The 22,709-nt window shown below is 61.1% G+C and overlaps 2 protein-coding genes across 5 annotated transcripts in view; one reads left to right on the top strand and one right to left on the bottom strand.

Annotated features, from left to right (window-relative positions):
• The window catches only part of TG (thyroglobulin), a gene marked incomplete at its 5' end in the record, with an annotated part of 131,029 nt that overhangs the window by 83,488 nt on the left and 24,832 nt on the right, over positions 1-22,709 (top strand). The gene's annotated exons all lie outside the window — the stretch shown is intronic.
• The window catches only part of SLA (Src like adaptor), a 43,242-nt gene that overhangs the window by 8,824 nt on the left and 11,709 nt on the right, over positions 1-22,709 (bottom strand). Inside the window, exons 1-4 of one of the 4 annotated variants that reach the window (XM_084864753.1) lie at positions 21,446-21,782; positions 9,774-9,871; positions 1,281-1,380; positions 128-214 (exon numbers count right to left, since the gene is read on the bottom strand). In XM_084864753.1, coding sequence (XP_084720879.1) covers positions 128-214; positions 1,281-1,380; positions 9,774-9,834 — 248 coding nt within the window. In that variant the 5' untranslated portion in view covers positions 9,835-9,871; positions 21,446-21,782. Of the gene's footprint in view, positions 1-127; positions 215-1,280; positions 1,381-9,773; positions 10,187-20,844; positions 20,986-21,445; positions 21,783-22,709 lie in introns of those variants that run through there. The other 3 variants (XM_084864752.1, XM_084864754.1, XM_084864751.1) reach the window with 3 other exon arrangements.

Genomic DNA, 22,709 nt, shown 5'->3' on the forward strand with positions numbered 1-22,709 from the left:
CTCCAGCCTAGTACCCCGCCCCCCCCCCCCCCAATGTCCACCACCCCAGGCGGGACTCCCTCCACCCAGCAACACGTCACCGGCAGAACATGGCGCTGCGTGGACGCTGTCCGAGGCGGGCACTCACCCGTGGTACACTCTGGCCACGCAGATCCCGGGGATGTAGTTCTCCCGCCCGGTGCTGAGGGAGATGGCTTTCCACCAGCCCCCTTCGCTGCGGGAACAAGAGCAAGGAGGGGAGGGTCAGAGCGAGTGGGCCACACAAAGGCAGGAATGAACAGAGCCGTCGGATCTAACCCGGGCACGCACATGGGCCACATTCTTTAAGATCTTTAAGATCTTGTTCTTTAAGATCTTTCATGGGCCATATTGACCCAAATGGGTCCATATGGAAACTTAGTTTTTAAGTACCTCCTCCCCGCCCCCCCCCACATTCCAAGCTAATTAGGAAATGGTCCCACATGCAGGCGACAGGCACAGAGATCAGAAGCCGCGGTTTCCAGCGGACATTCCACAGTCGGAGGCTGTGTATACGTCAGTGCGTGCCTGATGGAGGCCCCGGGGTAGAACCAGGTCTGTGGCCACGGGGACTGAGATAGAAGGGGAGCAGAGCCCCTGTTTGTTCCAGAGCAGGGATGGGGAACGTCCGGCCTGCGGGCCGTGTGAGGCCTGAGAAATCATGTGGTACTGGCCCTGCCAAGGCGTGAGGGGTGAGTTAACGAAATGTCTGACCCACTACAGCAGGCTGATGTGTAAATCGATACATTCGTATGGCCCTCGAATGATGTTATAAACATCCGAATGGCCCTGGGCAGGAAAAGGGCTCCCCGCCCCTGTTCTGGAGACAATTTCAAACCAGGGAGCGACAACAGGACAGAAGGCCATACTGTGCGCATCCTCAGAAGTGTCCCCGGGCCCCCGGGCCCTCCTTCCTGGGCCCTCCTTCCTGGGCCTGCACCTGCATGTGATATCAACCGCGCCTGTGCTGGGAGCGGAGACGGATACGATAAAAGACCTCAGAAACCGCTGAGGAATCTACATTGTCAACCGGGAGGCAATGGGGAGCCACAGGAGGTGTGAGAGCACCAGCAGCATGGGGGGGGGGGGGTTGGAGCAGGAAGGCCTTCTGTAAGGGCCAGTGTCTCACTTCACTGCACGATCAGGGCTTGTAGGGAACTTCACCGCTACAGCTGGAGCCTAACCGCGGCCCCCCAATCAAGCTCATCCTTTCTCTTTTGGGGGGCGGGGGGTGCGTTGTAAAGGTTTGGAAGCTAACTCACTCAGAAATCACACGCAGCTTCTCCCCTCGGCGGAATATTGGGGGGCTGATGTCAGGAGACGGGTAATCGGTCAGCACGGCCAGGAAGTCGCTCTCCATCCCTGGGGAAACAGGAAAAGGGTTTGTTGGTTTTGTGTGTTCCTTGTTTTGTTTTGTTTTGTTGTTGTTTACAAGGAGCTAGAACAAGGCCCTGGGAGGCACAGGCGCAAGGATGACTCCTTCTTGGGGACTTTTCAGCTGGAGACGCCTCACTTATTTTGCAGTAGTGATGTATACAGTCGGCGCTCCTCTCTTCCGTAGGTGCTCGAGGGTACGTACCCTGAGGGGCAGGCAGGGCCTACCCCCATTCTCACGCCTGCCTGGGCCCGGCTCTTCTCATCTGAGAGGAGGGACCCAGAGGCCATGAGACCCGCCATCAGGGTTTGCTCACTGTCTACGGCTGCGTGCAGTCTCAGCAAGTCCCAGCGTGCTGCTAGACCGATCTCCCACCTTTCGCATGGGCTACCTTCCTCCTCGCAGGGCCCTTAGGCGCTGAGATGGGAGCACGTGGCAGCCCTTGTAAGGGAGAAGGCCTCTCCCATCACCCCTTCTCCCTGCCACTGCCTCCGGGCCTCTCTGGGCCTTGGGGGTCCTGCATTTATAACATCGCAGTGATGACGTTGGAGGTTCAGCTCCTTGAGTTCTGAGGACCCAGCAGAACAGGAAACACGAACTCCGAAACTCAGTAAAGCACCTCTTCTTTTAGAACACGAGGCACGGCGTTAGGGAGCTAGTTAATAGGGACTTTGGTGGGAGCGGGAGGAGAAATTAAGTCCTTTTCGTCGAATGTGACCCAAGGCGGCCCGAGTCCCCGGAGGGAAGTAACTCCGGTGGCACTGTGAGAAGGAAGCACGCTGTCTGGCTCACACGGGGACAGCTTACTGTCGATGAGAGATCCGGCGATACGATATGAACCTGCTTTTTGCCAGTAAGCAAAATCCTTGTTTCACAGCCTGAGCCATTTTTTTTTAACAATAGTCTACTTTTTATTGATTTCAGGAAGGAAGGGGGATGGAGAGGGAGATAGAAACATCAGTGATGAGAGAGAGTCATTGATTGTCTACCTCCTGCTGGGGATCTAGCCCTCAACCGGGCATGTGCCCTGACCAGGAATCAAACTGTCACCTCCTGAGTCATAGTTCCATGCTCAACCACCGAGCCACACCAGCCGTCACGATTTGCCTTAATTACAGGTGCAGGGTAATATTTGCAGTGCCTGACACATCAGCAAACATAGTGATTGTTTGCTAAGACGCTTTATCACTTCGTCTACTGGCCGGCCATCAGAACTCAAAACTGGGGGCAATGTACGTATTTCCTCATTCGTCAATCAGTGACTCGCTAAGTGACTTCGCTGGTAAGCACAGTTGTACACAGAAAGCCAAGGCTCCCTGCTTGGATGGAGCTCAGTTCTAGGGAATACACAAGTGAGGAGACTCGGAGGATCCAGCACTGGGCATGGCAGCCGGGCTGGCCCAAACAGCGCGTCGGCCCCCAGGGCCCGGGCTCTGATCTCTTGGACCCAGACCCCCCCACACTGCGACTGCTGGACACTGCCCTCACAACTCATATGTCCTAGCCCAGTGGTGGGCAAACTCATTAGTCCACAGAGCCAAATACCAACAATACAAGGATTGAAATTTCTTTGGAGAGCCAAATTTTTTAAACTTAAACTTCTTCTAACGCCACTTCTTCAACATAGACTCGCCCAGGCAGTGGTATTTTGTGGAAGAGCCACACTCAAGGGGCCAGAGAGCCGCATGTGGCTCGAGAGCCGCGGTTTGCAGACCACTGACCTATTCCACTGCCAAGGCTCGTTCGACAACGGCAGCATGTCGGATGGAGAGCTGCCACTGAGACAGGGCAGGGTCCATAGGGCCCTGCCTGCTCTGCATTTGCGTCTGTATGTAAGTTCAAGTAAGTTTAAGGGGCCAAAGAGTTGCATGTGGCTCGCGAGCCGCAGTTTGCCGACCATGGTCCTACAGTCTGGGACCAGCCAAGTCCAAGGGGAGCTTAGGAGACAGAGTGGGTATGAAAGACGAAGGAGGGTCTGACTTGTTTGCCAACCGACCGATGAGTCAGAAGCAAGCGGTCATGGGGAAACAGCTCCGTGAAATGTACTGTCCCGCGGGGAAACTGAGACGCAGAGTGAACGCCTCCCGGTGTCAGATGGAAACCAAAAGTGACTCACGGCGGCCCGAGTCCCCGAAAGGGGTCAGGGCCCGTGACGGGGAGACGCATGTCCGCTCTCTGTGACCTTAACAGAGAGTGCCACGGCCTGTGCCACGGCCTGTACCACGGCCTGCGCATCGGCCCCGGGGCCCGGGCTCTGATCTCAGAGTCCTGACTGAGCTCGGAGAGAGCACCACCTTCCTTCCTCGCCGTAAAAACAAAACCGGGTAGAAACTGAAACAGGAGCGCAACCCCGTCCGTCACAGGAACAACGGCCTCAAAGCCGGGAAGGCGGGCTCGGGCGGAGTTTCCATTGCGCCAGAGCACAGGTGGGCTTCCTGCGGCGTTCCCCGCACCGGCTCACCATGGCCGGGAAATCTCTCCCCGGGCCTCTGCCTAAAGTGCTGGCCCTCGCCCGGCCCTCTGAAGAGCTCGGCCTCATCACCAGCATCGGAACAACCGAGCACGCGCTGGAGAAGGTGCTGGAGAAGGTGCCGGCCTTAGGTCAGCTCTGACCACAGGGAGGTGGTTCCGAACGCCATCCCATGCCAGGGTCCCGCCTATGTCACCCCCGAGCTCTGGTCCCTGCAGTGGAATAAGTGCAACTAGGACAGTGGTCGGCAAACTCATTCATCCACAGAGCCAAACGTCAACAGGACAGCGATTGACATTTCTTTGGAGAGCCACATTTTTTAAACTGAAACTTCTTCTAACACCACTTTTTCAAAATAGACAATCCCAGGCCGTGGTATTCTGTGAAAGAGCCACACTCAAGGAGCCCAAGAGCCTGGTGTGGCTTGCGAGCCGCAGTTTGCCGACCACTGAACTAGGACATTTAAATTTGCTCCTGAAGTTCAAGTGTATTGTCAGGTGCTGCTGCCCTCTCACCCCCAACCCCCTGGCTGTATGGAGAGCCCAGCGTTAGAATTGAATGAGATTGAGGGGTGTCCTGTTGAAGGGGCGCTGAGGAAGGCGCACACCTAAGATAAGGAAACAGATGACAGGACGAAACCTGCGCCAGGCCTGCGAAGAGAATCCCGGGGCGGGTTTTCAGAAGCGCGAGTGGGCTTGGGGTTCACCCATTCCCACCCTCCAGCTGGCCCCCGCCCTCAGACTGGGTCAGGACCCAGGAGCCTGCTCAGCCAGGGGCAGCTGGTACCACGTCTGTGCGATGGAACGGAGTCCTCATTCAATAAACCCCAAACCCACAGCAGGCAAGAGCACCCCACATTTTCCAACGACGCTGAGCCGTGTACATTGGAACATGTTCTCATCTGCCCCAAACAAGCTCCACTTGGTGAGAACCAAAGACAAAATTCAAAAGAACAAACGTCATTGCTGCGGAGAACCCACCTCAGAAATGAGTCAGACCCAACAACACGCGCGAACGGGTAAAAATGGGAAATGAAGCCAGAGACGGACGGGGGCCCAGGCAGAACTCGCCGGCCACAGAGGGGACTTGGTCAAAGAGGACAGGCCCCCCTTTTTATGGCCTATCCCCCCTCTTAAAGTATCGCCATTTTTTTTTTTTTTTAAACACTGAAAACCTTTTAGTCGCTCTCCTTTATAAGCATCGAGCAGACCCGGCGTCCGCCACATCAGATGCTCCGTAAGGAACATACGTTCTGATGTTAAGGGGAGGAAACCGAGGCAGGCAAGCTGGAGCAGCACGCGGGGGCGATGAGGACGGTTTGTCAGGCCATGGCCCTGTGGCTCCCCCGGCAGGTAATTGCCTGGCTCCCCAGGGGACCACTTGGTCCTCCACAGGCTGGGACCAGTTATTAAAAGGAGGCTCCTGAGATGGCATGGCGGCTCGGTGTGGCTGGTGGGCCAGGAGCTAACCCCAGTGGTTTCAGTTTCTGCTTAGACACCTTTTCTTTATAAAATATACTTAGATTGATTTCAGCGAGGAAGGAAGAGGGGGGAAAGAGAGATAGAAATATCCATGACAAGAGAGAATCGTGGACCGGCTGCCTCCTGCACGCCTCCTACCGGGGATTGAGCCCCCTAGAAGGGCATGTGCCCTTGACCGGAATTGAACCTGGGACCCTTCAGTCTGCAGGCCGACGCTCTATCCACTGAGCCACACCAGCTTATACATCTTGAGTCACGCCCAAGGTCACGGCCTCCAGAGGGGTCAAAGCAGGCCTTGCCTTTCGTCTCTTTGACAGGAAATACATATCCGTACAACTAGCCAATCAGACAGGGCTGGGCACACTGGCCTGACAGAGGCCCTCCTAGTCCTGGGGGTCCCCACAGAACACAGGTTACACCCGTGGGTCCGTATTATGGGCTGGAAAGGGAGACACAGTGGCCCAGGCCTTGTGTGTCTCTCTGCCCGATGGGCACCTGGGCCCTGAGCAGCCCCGGAGGCTCTGAGATGCTGCTGTTGCGTGGAAACTCCCCTGAGGACACATCGTTGGGAAGGCGAGTGCCGGTCCCGGACCAGGTGACACCACCTGGAACCGGCTCTACCTCGTCCACCAACTCGGTCACAGCCCGTACCACCTGCCCTGCTGCTGGCTGAAGGATGTGTTTCTCCATCTCAGCTCACTGAGAACTCTGTTAGTCCCCCTCTGAGTGGTGCAGACCCTGCATCTGATGGACAGGTGCGTGCTCCTGTGGCGGCCATGATTGCCCAACCAAGGGTGTGCGGTCCTGTCCCACCTCAGCCCGTCTCCAGGGCCAGCAGGGGGTCCCGGCAAAGGTCCATTCAGGTTCCAGCCTGGGGCACCCCTCCCGGGGGCCCTGGCATGGCGGTGACCATGCTCTTCCGCACTGAAGAGAGCACCAGGCCTCCGCGCAGGCCCGTCCCTGTCCTCTCGGGGCCCGTGAGGTCTGGGCGAGGGAGGGACTCAGGCTGCCAGCTGCCCCCTTCTGAGCGGCGTGGCCTCAGGCGTGGAGCTGAACCTTCCCGTGTTTGGGCTTCCTCAGAGTGGAGGCGATGCTAACTGGTTCTGTGCAGGGCCGTCCTTGACAGGTGCAAAGCACGCGGAATCCTGTCTGGCACCAACTAACTATTTCCGCTTCACAAATGAGGACAGGGAACCCCATGGAGACCCACTGAGGTAGCTCACTTCTGGTCCCGTGTGTGTGTGTGTGTGTGTGTGTGTGTGTGTGTGTGTGTGTACAGGCAGGACTGAAGCCAGCTCTGTGCTCTGTAAGCTCTGAGTGCACAATGCCGAGGGGGTGGAGTGGGGAGTGGGGCTTAGGGGTTGGGGGGGAGAGGATAGGGGCTTGTAAGCAGTTAGGTGCGTGGCTCCGCCCACCATCGCTGGATTCTGAGGAGCAGGTCTTGGGGGGCACAGGCAGGAAGTGCATTTGCTGACTTCCCAGGGGCACAGGGCAGGCGGGCGGGCGGGAGACCCTCACCGAGAGGTGCCAGACTGGGTCTGAGACTTCCTGCCTCCCTCCTCCCCCTGCCTGAGCCCCGCCCACCCCTTTTTCCACCCGGGCAGGGCTGGGTGCTATGTAAATGCGCCGCTTAGCATTGTTTCCATCCCCGCAGAGGGGTCTGTGGGAGCTCACTTCAGATCAGGGCGACGAGGGAGGAAGTGAACAGCGGGGAGGTCTCTCGATGCGACCGAGTCCCCCCTGAGGGTGGCAATGTGCGTCTCCCCACGCCAGGGCGGTGTGCCCGGGCCTGGGTCAGTCTGCGCCGCCGTCTGGGTGTGACCCAGAGCAGGGGCCCAACCTGTGCACCGGCTCCGAGAAGGGGAGCTCTGGGGCATGATTTGAAAACAAGCCGCCGACTCCCCGAAAACTTTTGGGGGGATGGCCATTCCACCCAGCCTGGCGCAACCAGATAACCAGATAACCCCGAGCAGAGTTTATATAAACAGCGACCCCCCCCCCGCCCCACCCCCATGCATAGGAGGCTCCGGGCGCCGTGCTGGGGGGAGGACTGGTCCGATCTGGGAGAGCTGAATCCCGCCTGTGAGAGGCTGAGGGACCCACCCCCTCAGGCCCCGCCACGCCAGGGGGACAATGCCAGAAGCTCAGCGGGGTCATCAGCCTCTGTGACCAGCCCGACTTCCCTCGGTCGTCCCGCTGCCTCTGGGACGCCGTGGCTCTTTCTCTGGGAACGAGGCTGATGGGGAATGGCCTTCGAAGCTCCGGGCGGGGAAAGCCGGGGGCTCAGCCAGCCCCGGCGTGGGGGCGGCACGGGCGCCTGGAAGCTCAGAAAACGCTTTTGTCTGGGCGCCCACCGCTGGCCTCCTGGGGGGCCTCTGGTGCTCGGCGCTCCACCCCTCACAGCAAGGCAGGCCCGAGGGGACATGTGGGCCCTGAAGCTGCCCCCCACACCCTCTCCGGCCTGGGAGACGCCCCAATGAGCCGGCCTGGGTGTGAGGGGGTGCGTGCTGGGTGAAAGCCCGCGCCCCAAGCTGCACTGGGACGGACGCTAATGAATGCAGCTTTGGGCACCCCTCCTCTCCCTGGTCCTCGGGGGTGTCAGAGAAAAGCGGAAACCGAGCCAGGGCCGCTCTCTGGGGGGACTTTTCAGGGGCGGGGGGGATGGAGAAGCCACCCGGCAGCCCTTGATGTGGTTGCCGGGGTTACACACCGGGCACGACCTGGGGAATTCTCTGCCCCGGGAAGTGCAGGGCCGGGGAGACCCCTGCACCTCCTCCCTGGAGGTGACCACCCACCCACACGGTGGAAACAGAGACACTTATTCCACGGCCATTTGCATGTCAGAGACGGAGGCAAATGAGCCCGTCTTCGGAGGCCCCTGTTTTCATGGGGCTTGCTCAAGCATGCGGCCCCGTGGCCCCAGGGCGCAAGGTGACAGGACAGATGGATGGGGGTGGGGGGGGGGCGGGGGAGGAGGGTGCCTCCTGGGGTGGGGTGCCTCCTGGGCTGGCCGGGGCTTCTGCATTACATGACTGTTCTCTAGAAGCGGCCGTGACCCGGGAGGAAGTGCGGCTGAGCTTTTGGAGAAGTCGGGAGGAGGAAGCGCGTTCCCAGCAGCGGCCTGCACGGCCGGAGCTCTGCACGGAGGCAGGGCCGCGGCTCAGCCCGGTGCACACACACTGCTCCCCCGTCACCGGCTCCCAGCTTTGTCCCGGGGACGGTGCTTTCCCCTCTTAGACTGGGGGGCGGAGGGGACACAATCACCCTGACTGGAGTGGGGAGCAGGGCCTCCATGGGCAGGGATGCCTGGGGAGCCGGGGGAGGGGGGACGTGCAGAACGGGGGTGCCTGCACTGTGGACGAAGCGAGGAGGCTGCCTTGGTGAGGGGCCACAGAAGTGATGGAGTGAGCAGGCGGCCGAGGCAGGGCAGAGACTTGGCCGTGCCCACGCTCACGGTGGGCTGCGGCGTGGCAGCCATGCCAGTGGCACCTGTGCCTGTGGCCTTTGCCCGGCGCCATGATGCAGGGGGAGCCGAGGACCAGGAGTGCCCCCCCCCCCCCGCCCCCGGGATGGAGGGAGGCCCGGTCTGAGTGCCGAGATGGAAAACGGGAGGTGGACGTGTCCCGCGGGCCTAGCCTGGGGTCACGGATAGGATGGCCTGGCCCCCTGACCATCCCTTCCCCAGCAACAGAGGACACTCCGTGTGCCCGCCGCCCCGCCGGGGCCGGAAGCCAGGCTGCACTGCCGGAGGCGCTGGACCCTGGACCCTGAGCCCCAGCCGCCGGCCTTGCTCTCCGCCGTGGCGCTCGCAGCCCGGCTCCACCGGGCAGCGCCGCAAACGCCGGCCTCTGTCATCCCCGGTTCACCTGGGGCCTGGTGCCCGCCTCCGGGAGTTCCCTTACTCTCAGGAAGGCTGCCCAGGGCCAGCGTCTGGCTTCGTCCAGTGGCACCCCCAAAGGCCCCGGCAGAGCGCGGGAATACGCAGCATGTGCCCACGACACTATGGTGCCCATGGCAGTGTGGTGCGGCTCTATGGCAGGGGTAAGGTGATCGAGGGCCTGGGTTTCAGAATCAGACCAGCCAGTGGGACGTCTGAGTCCACAAACACCTCTCACCCCATTTTGGGGCCCCCATGTTCTGCACCTACAGAGGGAGCCGGCCCTTCTGGGAGATGCCGGCCAATCGGCCCCCTCCGGGCAGCCCCTGCCCCGTCTCCTTTACCATTTAACATTCACAACAAGCAGAGAGAGAGAGAGAGAGAGAGAGAGAGAGAGAGAGAGAGAGAGAGGGAGAGAGATGGGATCCGGGTCTCCCAGGGACCCCAGGGCCCTGTTTCAGCCACAACCAGCATCCCCCACCACCCTGTCCACGCCCATGCCGGGCACTCCCGGGAGAGGGCCCAGCCTCGCACCCGGGACGCCGGACTTACCGTCGGAGCAGGGCGGAGGCCTCTCGGGCGGCGCCGGGCCGGATCGCACGCTGTTGCCCATGTCTCTGGCTCCCTGGGCGGCGGCCGACGCGCGGAGCCTGCGGCACAAGGGGGACACGCGGAGCGTCAGCCAGGCGCCCAGCCCCCGGGGCGGGGAGTGGCCCAGCTTGGGGTACATGGCGCCTCCTGGGCCGGGCGGCTCTGGTCCTGAGAGGAGGCTGTTCTTACGAGATCCGTGAGTGCTGGGTACATGTGTGCAGCCCGAGCCCTTTTATCGAGGGAACGGCAGAGAGAAACCACAGAGAGGGAAGTCGCTGCGAACGCTGCTGTTGGTGGTGGCGAAAGTTTCCATTCCCCGCGCCCCGGGCGGGTGGCAGGACGCTGCCAGGCTGTTTGTGTGCGGCTGAGGGCGTCACGTGGCCTCGGGGCCCTCTCCTCTCCGGAGCCCTGGCCCCGGCTCCCGGGCACCCCACCTGGGCAGAGCTGCACACACAGGGGCCTCTGCCTTCACCCCCTCTTCTGCGTGCGTTTCTCAGTGTGCTCCCGTGCCCAACACACAGGAAACGGAACACTTCACCCTTGGACTCTAGAAAAGCTGGTTTTCAATGACAGCGGACACGGACAGTAGCGTGTTGGTTTCAGGCATGGCGCTTAGACAGGTACCAACCTTACGAAGGGGTTGCCCTGGTAACTCACATGGTGTTGTGCTACGATGGACTGTATTCCCTACCCGGTAATTTACACCCCCTGGGGGTGTTTCTATACCCGTGACTCGTTAATCCCGTCCCCTGTTCACCAGCCCCGCCCCCCGCCCACCTTGTGGCCGTGGGTTCCTTCTGTGTGTGTGTGGAGTTCGTTTTGTTTTGTTTTTTTGTTCATTTTGCTCTTGAGATCCCTCCTCTTCGTGAAATCATACGCCGTGTGCCTTTCTCCGTCTGACTGATCTAGCTCAGCGTCATACCCTCTAGGTCCGTCCACAGTGTGGCAAAGGCAGCATTTCGTTCTTTGTTATGGTTGAGTAATATTCCAGTGCATGGATTTCACGGTAAATGTCTCACCATGTTTTTATTTTATTTTATTTTATTTTATTTTATTTTATTTTATTTTATTTTATTTTATTATTATTGTCAAGTCCCTGCACCCTCGCCACCCTCACCCCCTTGCTCAGCGAGGGTAGCTGCAGCTAGGGAGGGTCAGGGGCTTGTCTGAGGTCACCCAGCACGGAGCCATGGCGCTGGGCTTTAGACCCCTCGCGGTAAGTCTGCGGTGTGCTCCGTGGGGCTCGGGCCCCGGGCTTAGAACATGGCGACCTTGGGCACGTGGATGGCCTCTCCTTCCTGAGGGAGAATGACAACAAAACGGCCTTGGGCTGTGGTTGCGACCTGAGCAGATAGAGCAGGTGAAACGCCTCAGAGTGTGGAGTTCCAGGCCAGGTGCTGCCGTGTAGGTGCCTGTCCCGATTGTCCCAGTGATGGTACATGTGTTCGCCCTGTGGGCCCTCCTGTGAGGACCTTAGGAGGGACTGAGATGACCGCGGAGCAAAGCTGTCCCCCTGCTGCCCGAAGTGCCGATGCCATGCCCCGGAGCTTGCCTGTCTCCTGGGGACAGAGAGGAGACTCGATGGGGCAAGGCCTCCAGAGGCACGGAGGCCTGACCACTTCCTGGCTGTGTGGGGAGGAAGGGAGAGGCAGGTACCCTCCTATGTTCCCCCTGCCTTCCTGGAGCCCAGCAGTCAGCCTGGGCCCTCAGCCCCCCACCGTCATGGCCAAGGCCGCTGGGCTGCTGGAGGGAGCTCCCAGGACCGGCTGCGGGGGTGAGGAGGGGGAGAGGGTGCCTTCAGGGCCATCGTGTAGAGATAACCTTGAACCGTGTGAGCCACCCCTTCTCTCTCTCTCTCTCTCTCTCTCTCTCTCTCTCTCTCTCTCTCTCTCTCGTTCCCACATTGCAAAGCACAGCACTATCACCCACTCTCATGACAATGTCCCCTGTGTCCTGCAGTCAGAACACGGGGTCAAGGACCAGCTAGGACAGGGGTTGTGCCTTCAACCCTCTCCCAGTGCCCATCGCCCAGGCCTCCCAGGGCCCATCCCTCGGCCTGTCTTCCCTTCCCTCCCGCTCCTCCGTCCTCCGTCCTCCATCCTCCTCCGGGTCACTTCCAGCCCATCCTCCCTTCACATCCCGCCTCCGGCAAGCCGCTCAGGAAAAGTCTTGGTCACTCACCAGCAGAACTGAATCCTTACTGCACCCCCCTCCACACACACGCACACGCACACACACACACACACACACGCAATAACCTTGTTAATTACCAAACATTCCTGGGAGTTTTGGAGGGATTCATGGAATCCAGTACAGGAAATTTAGAAACAGATGTGAAATGCACGTTTCCCAGGTGGGAAAACTAGGGACCCTCCAAGCAAAGACATGTACCCAACGTCTTGAGGCGAGGAGGGTGCAATGGGTCCCAGTACCCGGGTTCTCCTCCCGTGACCCTAGCCCTCTCCCTGCCTCCGTGGGCCAGTGGGCCTGCAGGGCGGGCCGGGCTGGGCTCCACGCCCACCGCTGTGCCCGCTGGTCCGGAAAACCCTTCGGCTTCCCCGGCCCCCTCGTGGTCTGCTCACCAGCTCCCCCTCACCCAGGACGGAGTTAACACCCCCGAAAGGGGCAGTTATTATTGTAGGAGAACGAAAAGTGCCCCTAGAGTGGGAGCCGCTCTCCCCAATGAGACGGCTGCACCAGCTGACTGAATGGGTAGCGGTTTTAAGCAGAAGCTGGCGGTGGGCAAAGGTGGGAGCCGTCCTTGCTTCTAGGAACCGCGAGGAGAGGGCACGAGAGAAATGAGCTCGTCACCGTCGGCGCCTGCAGATCCTAATTCCCTCCCCTCCTCCTGGTGACGGCCAAGGGCCAGAACCAGGGCCGGTCCTCGCCTCTGGCCTTGCACCCTGGCCTCTGGACCAATGCTCTGCTCTCCTCTTTGTGCGACCCGGGGCCTCCTTGGACTCCTCTACACAATGGGGCCTCCTTGGACTCCTCTACACAATGCGATGCTCTCCAGAGAGAGAGCCCCTTGATTCGAGCAATAAAGACTCGGTGGCTTTTTGAAAATTATGAATAAGAGAAAAGATCCCCCCTCGCTTCCCTAGGCCGTCCCGTTAGACAGAACGCGAGCCTCGTCTGCCCGTTCTCTGGGACGGAGGGAGGGCACCGCCTTCCGCAGGGCCGTCCGCAGACGCCATTGCCTTTAACCTCCCAGCATCCCTGGAGGCCGAGGTTCCTCCGAGACCGTGACCTTCCCTTCCCGGTGGAGGTCAGGCGTCCGCTCAGCAGCCCGCGCTCCCAGAGCGGGGACCCCGTGGAGCCGGGGTGCGGGGTACCTACCTCTCCGACCGGGACCCACGTCCTTCCCGGGCCGGCGCCTCCCTCTTCCTGGGGAGGAGGGACGCTCACGGGAGTGCTGGCCGGGGAGGGCGGTCACCGGCGGGGACTCGGCAGGGAGCGGCCACACCAGGGAGTTGCCGGCAGGAATGTGGGACGCGCCGGCCCGCCAGGCTCTGGGAGCCGGGGGAGCCCTGCAGCGTGTGCTCGGCGTTACCCCGTAACCACGGTCAGGCTTCTGGGACCTGTGCTCCCGGGCCGCGTCCGCCCTGTGCTCCTAAGAGCCGGGCCTCGCTGTCAGAATGAAGGACGCCTGAACCCCTTCGTGTGTGTGTGTGTGTGTGTGTGTGTGTGTGTGTGAGTGTGTGTGAGTGTGAGTGTGTGTGTGAGTGTGTGTGAGTGTGTGACTGTGTGAGTGTGTGTGTATGTGTGTGAGTGTGTGCATGTGTGTGTGAGAGTGTATGAGTGTGTGTGTGAGTGTGAGTGTGTGTGACTGTGTGAGTGTGTGTGTATGTGTGTGAGTGTGTGCATGTGTGTGTGAGTGTGTGTGTGTGTGTGTATGTGTGTGCATGTGTGTGTGTGTGAGAGTGTATGAGTGTGTGTGTGAGTGTGTGTGTGTATGTGTGTGTGTGTGAGTGTGTGTGAGTGTGTGTGAGTGTGTGACTGTGTGAGTGTGTGTGTATGTGTGTGAGTGTGTGCATGTGTGTGTGTGTGAGAGTGTATGAGTGTGTGTGTGAGTGTGTGTGTATGTGTGTGAGTGTGTGCGTGTATGTGTGTGAGTGTGAGTGTGTGTGTGTGTGTGTGTGTGTGTGTGTGAAGGGGGTGGACAGAGGAGCCCAGCCCAGGGAGGCAGGCTAGACTTTAGTGGAAAAGCTTGCTGACAGCTGGAATAAGGACATCTGTTTAGGGTTCGGTCCTCCCTCAGCCTTGGAGTTTCTTCCACAAAGTGTGAGAGCTCCGAGCCCATTCCCAGGACCTGCTTCTAAAGGGGAGAACCATGCTATGAAAGGGAAAACCCGCTCACCATTCCCCCTCACCGAACCAGCAGCCACCGGCAGCCAGAACCACGCCGCCTGGCAACGGGCCCTCCTCCAGGCCGGCTCCGGGCTCAGCACACTATCACTGGACGTGCCTTGTCCCAGGCGGTGGGACTAAGAGGGGCGGCTGAGTCCCCGCCAGGAATGCCCGACCTCCCTGAGGCTCTGCCACTCTGCTTTGCTGCCCCCGCGTCCTGTCTGAGGGGCAACAGAAGTGGTCTGTACCGGCCTCAGAGCAGGCCGGGACTGTAAGCCTCTGGGTGAAACTGCTCCGAGGGGCACAGGGGTCCCCCAGGGCCTGCCGGCTGCCTGGGAGCGATGTTGGAAGCCGAGTCTGGTATCGGGCCAGAGAGGCCAGTGCAGGCCGCCCAGATCTGAGCTGCCGTGGCCGGCCTGAGGTGGCCTGGGTCCTCAAAGGGCACAGGGAGCCCGGTCGGCCGGCGTGGCTCAGGGGCTGAGCGTAGACCTGTGAACCAGGAGGTCACGGTTCAATTCCCGGTCAGGGCACATGCCTGGGCTGTGGGCCCAATCCCTGGTGCGGGTTATGCAGGAGGCAGCCAATCCATGATTCTCTCTCATCATGGATGTTTCTCTCTCTCTCGCTCCCTCTCCCTTCCTCTCTGAAATCAACAATGTATATATATATTTAAAAGGCAGCAGGGGACCGCAGGGGCTGTGCCATAGCATCATGTTCATGCTGTGGGGTGGGGTGGGGTGTAAGAGAATCTAGCTGTGCTCCTACCATCCCCGTTCTGGGAAGCTTTAATGCATCAACGTAGGAAATATCCCAGGAAGCTATTTCCGAGACGTCTCCGAGGCTTCTCTGGGGAGTGATTTTAAGGATGACTTATTGATTTATTTTCCACGCCTTTCCGGAATCTCCAGATTCTCTCCTGCATCTTACAACCGTGAGCAGAGCTTGGCACAAACCAGGGAGCCTCGAAAGGGGGCCGAGGGGGTTTAAGCAGGCCCCCCTGGCTGTGTGTCCTGTGGCCAGTGACTGCTCTCCTCTGGGCCTCAGCTTTTCAACCCATACGTGTGAGGTGTGAGCCACGCCCCACGGGACCCTGCCGGGTCCTACATTGCAGTGATAGCCAACGTGGAGGTGCGTTTGGGGAGATAGGATCGCCGAAATGTCAGCAAAGCCCGAGTCCCTGGGAGACTGGGTCGGCTGCTCCCTCCTGGGCAGGCTGAGCAAACCCCGGCCCCCCTCGGCCTCGGGGCCCTCGACTGCGGTGGGGAAAGTCGGCCTGTGGACCCGGGTCGTGCCCGATGCTGCCTGCCTGCCATCTGGCTCGGCACCAGGCACAGGAGGTGCTGGGACGGGGGTTCCACCTCGGCTGGTCCCCCTGCCAGGGATCTGCAGGATTTCCGGGGGCCCCCACCACATCCTGAGCTCGGCCGGCAGGTGTGTGTGCCCCGTCGTGACCCACATTGCTCCCTGCTGCCTCCGGGCAGGTGCAGCCCCGGGCCTGCAGCCACCCCGCCCCGCCCCTCCCTGTCCTGTCCCGCCAGGGAGGCTGCCGGCAGCCTGGACGGCGGAGAGCAGGCAGCCGGCTCGGGGAGACCCACCTCCCTCCGGCCGCCGCCTCCGGCCTGACCCGGAGCCCGGGCTGCAGAGCCGCATGGAGGAGGCCTTGGGACTCGTTCGCCCGGGTTATGTCACCCCTGCGGGCTGCAAGCTTTAAGAAAGATTCCCCCGAAACTCCAAACATAAAACGGAGAAAAGCAACTGCTGGCAACTGCCTCCTGATACCACAGCCCAATCCCAGGCCGTCCTTAAGCACCGATGGAAAAGGAGCCACTCGATGCCCTCATGGTACAAAGAGAAGGCTCAGAGAGGGCAAGCGGCCTGCTCAAGGGCACCCAGCTTGCACACACTCTGTAAGCGTGCCTGCCCCAGAGTTGGCGCCCGTCCACCCGCTGCCCCCTCAGGCCGGCACTCGGGCCCTGAGCCTGCGTCCTGAGCCCCAGCCTCTGTGCCCGGAAGGGGAAATCCTATCCTCTCAGGCGGACGGAGGCTCGGCTTTCCCCTCAGGCCTGGGAGATGTGTCCTATAAAATGTGTGAAGGTCCTTGTAGGAGGCCATAGGGGTGTCGAACTCAATCAGAGAAGGGGCCAAAATCTAAAATCCAGCCTAAATCGCGGGCCGAATGGTTTACTGAACAGTCATAAACTGACAATGTCATAAACTGACAGCGGAGTGCAGTGATGACAGCGCGGTGCGGGCCACATTGCAAGGCCTGGCGGGCTGGATTTGGCCCGCGGGCCTTGTGTTTGACACATGTGCCGTAGGAGGAAGCCCGCTCCGGGGCCGGTTGGCGCTGGGGAAAAAGTCAGTGTTCCCCTTACGAAACCGCTACACTCCTTCCCCTTGGCTGTATTTTTAAAACGGGCACAGCCCTCTCTTCCCCGCTGGGCCTTCACAGGGAGGATCAGCGAGCAGGGGTCCCGGGATGAGCTCGCGAGGGGGGTCTCCGAGGCTGTCCCCACACAGACGGGCGCACGCCCAGGCCAGTGTCCTCGCTGCCCAGACCCGGCTGAAGTCTGTGAAATGGGGTCTGACTTCCTACCTCATGGAAATCAGAAGTAACCCCCCCCCCCCCCACACACACACACACATTTCTTTCTTTCCTAGATCAGCTTTTCATACACAGAGGCCCCTCCCGCCCGTGACACGGGGCTGTCTGTGGCTCTGCTGGACCCCGAACACGTTTTCCGCCAAAAGCCACGGCGAGCGTGGGGTCAGACCCCAGGCCAGGTCCCTGACACCCGCACCCCCGTCAGCCGGCTGACCTCACAAACACTGCTGACGGGAACAGCCGGAAAGACAGCTGTGTTGAGGGCAGGTCGCACCCACGCGCAGTCCCGCACGGCAGGGAATCAGGGAGTTGGAAGCGGGCCTTTTACTCTCATGGCAAAGGGGGTCCCGGGACAGGCAGGGTCGGTGGGAGAGGAGGCGCTGATGGCCGAGGGGACCTCGGGGCCCGGGGACTGTCCCGCCTGTGATTTGCTTATTAGATCACATTTCCCGGCAAGGCTGCTCTGTGCTGGGCAGCCACGCGCGCATCACCAGCGGGGCCCTAATGGCGTCTGGGTGATGGAAACCTGGGGTCTGTCTCCCAGGAGCTTGTCTGCACTGAGCCTCCTGCCCCCGGGGTGTCGTGTGTGTGTGTGTGTGTGTGTGTGTGTGTGTGTGTCCCGCCCTGAGTCTCTCCTGAAAACACTCAGGTTGCCGAAACCGGTTTGTCTCAGTGGGTAGAGCGTCGCCTGCGGATTGAAAGGTCCCAGGTTCGATTCCGGTCAAGGGCATGTACCTTGGTTGCGGACACATCCCCAATGGGGAATGTGCAGGAGGCAGCTGATCGATGTCTCTCTCTCATCAATGTTTCTGACTCTCTATTCCTCTCCCTTCCTCTCTATAAAAAAATCAATAAAATATATATATTTTTTTAAAAAGAAAAGAAAACACTCAGGTGCCCTGGTGAGGCCATCGGGGCTGCTCTTTCTCCGCTCGCCTCCCCTCCTCCCTCCTCGGACCCCTGCCGTGCCCTCATCGTGGGTGATCATTGCACCGAGTGTCTGTGCGTGCCGTGGTTTGGTGAGTGGTGCGCTGCTGTGAGGATGGGTGTGTGCGTGCCCGTGCGGAGACAGACACCCATCGGTGACAGCCGAAGGGCCCCTCTGCCCGGAGAGACCTCCCCTCTCGTGAAGCCTTGTGAATGGCAGGAACCGAGGTCCCAGCACGCACCCAGCTGGTTCCCCAGTTCGTAAGAGGTGGAGGCAGGATTCGAACCCGGGAGCCCGGCGGGCCCCTCCCTGCCAGGCTGGGGGGCAGAGGGTGCGGAGGGAGGGATGCAGAGGCCGGCTGTCCTCTGTGGTGACCAGCTCACGCTCACGCGGCCCCACTCCGCGTGCAGAGGTCACGTGTGTGACAGACGCCCGGCGGGCGGACCCTGGGCGTGCTGGCGGAGGTGCTGACGGAGTAGTGGTCGAGGGCGGGCCCTGGCTCCCCCGCGCCTGGGGCTTGTATTTTGTTTCCAGCTGATTGTGTGTCTGAGAGGGGTGCGGGGGGAAAGGGCCCATCTGCGAGTCAGGAAGGAGAGTTAAACTGACCGGACTTCCCCACGGAGCTGGTTCCCCTGCACGCTCTGTTTTGGGGTCTGTTTGTCGTTACATATCAGTTTCTCTGCGGGTTAAAAGCCCCACGTGGCACACAGCCTGAGGACACAGTCCCTGCCCTGACAGCCCTGGATGAAAAGCCACGGCCTGGCAGGGGCCTGGCACACAGCACGCGCTCCCGCGGTCCGGCCTGGCGGTCGGAGGAACCGTCTGTCTGTGACGTGCCCGGTGCAGGGCTGAGCGTCCAGGGGCGGCCGGGCCCTCGGAAGGTGGTCCTTTCCCCCTAAGGACAATCGGGGGGGGGGGGAGCAATCCCCACCTGCTTTTGAAGCTCAGAGTCTCCAAGCTTTGTCCCCACACCTCTAGCCCTCCTCTGGCTGCAGCCTCAGCCGCCTGGAAGGGGCCCAGAGGGACTGTGACTCTGCACAGCCGTGTGACAGCGGGAGTGAGCCCCGGGGCCTCGCAGTGTCCGCCTGTGGCTCCGGTGACCGGCGTGAAATCAGCCCCGCCCTCCCCTCTCACCGCCCCCGCCCGGCGTTCCCAGCTGGGAGGAAGTGGTTTGGACCCAGTGTACTCACTGCCTTGGGACATTTAGGGCGGAGCTAGAGGGAGGAAGACAGTCACACGATATGGCCTCAGTGCATATTTCTTAGCAGAAGGGATGGACGGGTGACGGACGGGTGATGGGTGAGTGGTGGACGAGTGATGGACGGGTGATGGAAGGGTGATGGAAGGATGATGGATGGATGATGGATGGATGATGGATGGGTGATGGATGAGTGATTGGACGGGTGACAGATGGGTGACGGACGGGTGATGGACGGGTGATGGACGGGTGATGGACGGGTGATAGATGGGTGATGGACGGGTGATGGAAGGATGATGGACGGGTGATGGAAGGGTGATGGAAGGGTGATGGATGGGTGATGGAAGGGTGATGGAAGGGTGATGGATGGGTGGGTGATGGATGGGTGATGGATGGGTGATGGAAGGGTGATGGAAGGGTGATGGAAGGGTGATGGATGGGTGATGGATGGGTGATGGATGGATGGATAAAAGCACTAACAGGGCTCTCAGGTTGCTGACAAGAACCCCACGGTCTGGCCTGACACGCTGGAAATTCCTAAGAGAATGTTAAGCGCCAGCTCCTCTCGCCGCCGGCGGACGTAAATTCTTGCTGCATGTCAAGCGAGAAATTAAAACCCGGCAGCGTTGATGAATGCAGGACGCTGGCTGGGGTTTCCCGGAATGAATAATCTCTAAGCCTCTGAGAAGCACACCCTCTGTCCCCCGGGAATAATGCCGCCAGCTCTCAGCACGCCGAGGGGGGACACCGGCTGTGAGGAAGCTGGTGTGTTCACTGCTGCGCCCGCCTTCCCACGCCCGCCTCACTCCCCGCGTCCCGCGGAGAAACACGCAGGAGCGGGCACCGAGAGACGCGAGAAGGCATGTACTCATGTCACAGCTCTCACCCTCCGCCGCCCAGAGCCGCCCACGCCCCTGGTGTCCTTCAGGGGCCAGGGTGCAGGACGCTGTGAGCAGCCACACTGCCGCCCCTTAGCACTCAGCACCTCCTGCCTACTGCGTGCGACTTCACCTGGTCACAGACGCACGAGGAGGCCCGTCTTCTTTTTAAGAAAAGGAAACGGACACTCAGAGAGGCAGAGTGACTTGCCCAGAGTCACACAGCACACTGGCGGCTGAGCCAGAATGTTGGCCGGGGGAGGGGGGACGGGGACGGGGTGGAGGGGTCACTGCCTTAGAGGCTTTCCAGGAAGCAGTCTCGCTGCCCTGGTGCTGGATCGGTTTGGGACACGGGAGCCTACACCGATGCCTGCCTGTCCGCTCCACGGGGTTTTAAGGTTACCCGCAGCCTGCTTTTCAGAACGCACGGAGCATCCCTGTACAGCATGCTCCTCACCGGAGAAGGCCGGTTGGCAGAGGTTCTGCCAGAACGTTGGCCTGGGCTCACCTTTCCAAATGGAACAGGACCGCGGCCCCGGAGAGAAGCCGCAGCCGGCACCGCACGGCGCACCGCACCGCAGAACGACCCTCGTTTTGGCAGCACGCGGGGTGGGACTCTACTGCTACGAAGCGCACTGCTCCAGAGGCACACTCTCCCCCTCCCCGCCCTGGCTCCTCCTGGGCTCTGCCACCCCACCCCCTGTCCCAAGAGCCCCTCTCCGCTGTGTGACGTGGATGAATCGCCGAACCGCTCTGGGCCTCGTTTGCTTATTTGTCAAAAGCAAAGAATGACCGTAATCTCGGAGAATCACGCGGAGGATGGCCGGGCAACAGCCTTTCCTGCAAGGCACCTCCCGCCTCTCGGCACGGGGCCGCCGCCCTCTCCCACTCCCACTCCCACGCGCGACCCCCATTCGGGACATTCGCACCCAACGCCACGGTCGCTTCCCTGACCACCGGGACTCCTGGACACCCAGGCACCCCGAAGCGTGTGGAGTGTGCCCCCTCCCCTCGGGGATGCTAGGTCTCCCCAAGCCTCCTCTCACCTCACCCCCCCCCCCACACACACTCACCACCGGCTGATTCTCATGGCTCTTTGTTACCACGCCGAGCCTGCATTTCCCCAAGACCAGCCTCACAGCCCCGCTCCCTGCAGCGCGGAGGGATGGCCCGCTCGGTCTCCGGGGCTCCCTGCGCCCCCAGAGGGCACCGCTCCGCACTGGCCGCGGTCCCCGAGCCCCTCCTGGGTGTGTGCGCCGCCCGGCACTTTGCATATGCCAGCCTGTGCCCCCTTCCCAGCGCCCGGGGCCGTGGGCCCAGGATCTCCACTTTCAGAGAAAATAAAGGCCTGGCACAGCTGCAGTGACTCCCCCGGGGTCACGCCGCTGGGAGGCAGAGAGAGAGCAAGCCCGTGCCCGCGGGGAAGCCTGCCTGTGCGGCTGCGGGAGGGCACTCTCCCCGGGAGGACTGTGCCCGCCCTTCTCGGCCCTTCTCGCCTGTAACTGTGCCCAGACCTTCCTCCCCAAGAGCCTCAATGTTCCGGGTGCCCTGCTGGACGTGGGGCCGCCCCGGAGACACCGCCTGCCTGTTCTCACAGAGAGACTCTGCTCCCCGACGTCACCCCCATGCCAGCTGCTCCCCCCCACCCAGTCCCCGCCTCGTCCCCCAAGGTACCTTCAGAGGCTGGCCATGGTCTCCCCGGGAGCAGCTGGCGAGGGTCCCAGCACGGCCGCTCCGTCAGCAGAGTGAGCGGGGGGCCCGGCCTCCCCGGGGTGCCGACAAGCCCATGCTATCGAGAGGAGCAGCAGTTGCTACACCCGCCACACACTTCCTCTGCGAGGAGCGGGAGGCGCAGGCCGCGGGGGGCAGGTTCCTGTTTTCAGAGCGCCCGGCAGGCTGCTCTCCGCGGACGGCCAGGGGGCGGCCTTCTGCACACGTGTGCACGGCCTTCTGCATGCGTGTGCACAGCCTTCTGCACGCGTGTGCACGGCCTTCTGCTCGCGTGTGCATGGCCTTCTGCTCGCGTGTGCACGGCCTTCTGCACGCGTGTGCACGGCCTTCTGCTCGCGTGTGCACGGCCTTCTGCTCGCGTGTGCACGGCCTTCTGCTCGCGTGTGCACGGCCTTCTGCTCGCGTGTGCACGGCCTTCTGCTCGCGTGTGCACGGCCTTCTGCTCGCGTGTGCACGGCACGCGGGGACACGGGCAGCTCCGCTCCGCGGCCAGGCCCCGCTCAGGCTCTGGGTGCATGCTGTCTCTCATTCGAAGGCGGACGGAGGGGGCTCAGGGGCTGGGCTCAGGGCCCTGGAGCTGGCAGCCCACAGAGCGGCAGCTTCTCTTTTCTCAGTTTCCCAATGTCCACTGCTTCCTCACGCCGCTGCCACGCCAGCCCCAGCACAGAGCTGAGGGAGGGCAGGGCGCATGGGCAGAGGCTGGAAACAGTGACCCCAGAGGCCCTCTGCAGAGAGACTGGGATGGCAGGAAGCTCGGGTGTAGGTGGACGCTGACCATGTCGCCTGTATGATGCTTGACCAGACCTTGGGTCAAAGGAAGAGCACTAGAGAGACAGAAGGACTGGATGGGGATGACGGGTGGCACTTGAATTTATAAGCTGCACATTTGATAATGTCGTGTCCGTGTGGATTTTCTGCGGCTGATGGGTCACCCTGGTGATGGTGCTAATGGGTCGCCGTGGTGATGGGGCTGATGGGTCGCCGTGGTGATGGGGCTGATGGGCCGCTGTGGTGATGGGGTGAGAGTGTTGGCTCTTAGCAGAGAGAGTCATGCTGAGGTTCCTGGAGGCGAGGGATGTCTATAATTTTCACTCACAGAGAAAGGGAGAGAAAACATAAATAAAGAGGAAAAGAGAAAGACAGTAAACGTGGCAAAATGTGACTGTGGGAGGAAACAGGTGGAGAGCATGTGCGCATTGTAACATGT

This window comes from Pipistrellus hanaki (assembly GCF_964339955.1).
Source record: "Pipistrellus hanaki genome assembly, chromosome: 17".
In the NCBI taxonomy this organism is placed as follows: Eukaryota; Metazoa; Chordata; class Mammalia; order Chiroptera; family Vespertilionidae; genus Pipistrellus; species Pipistrellus hanaki.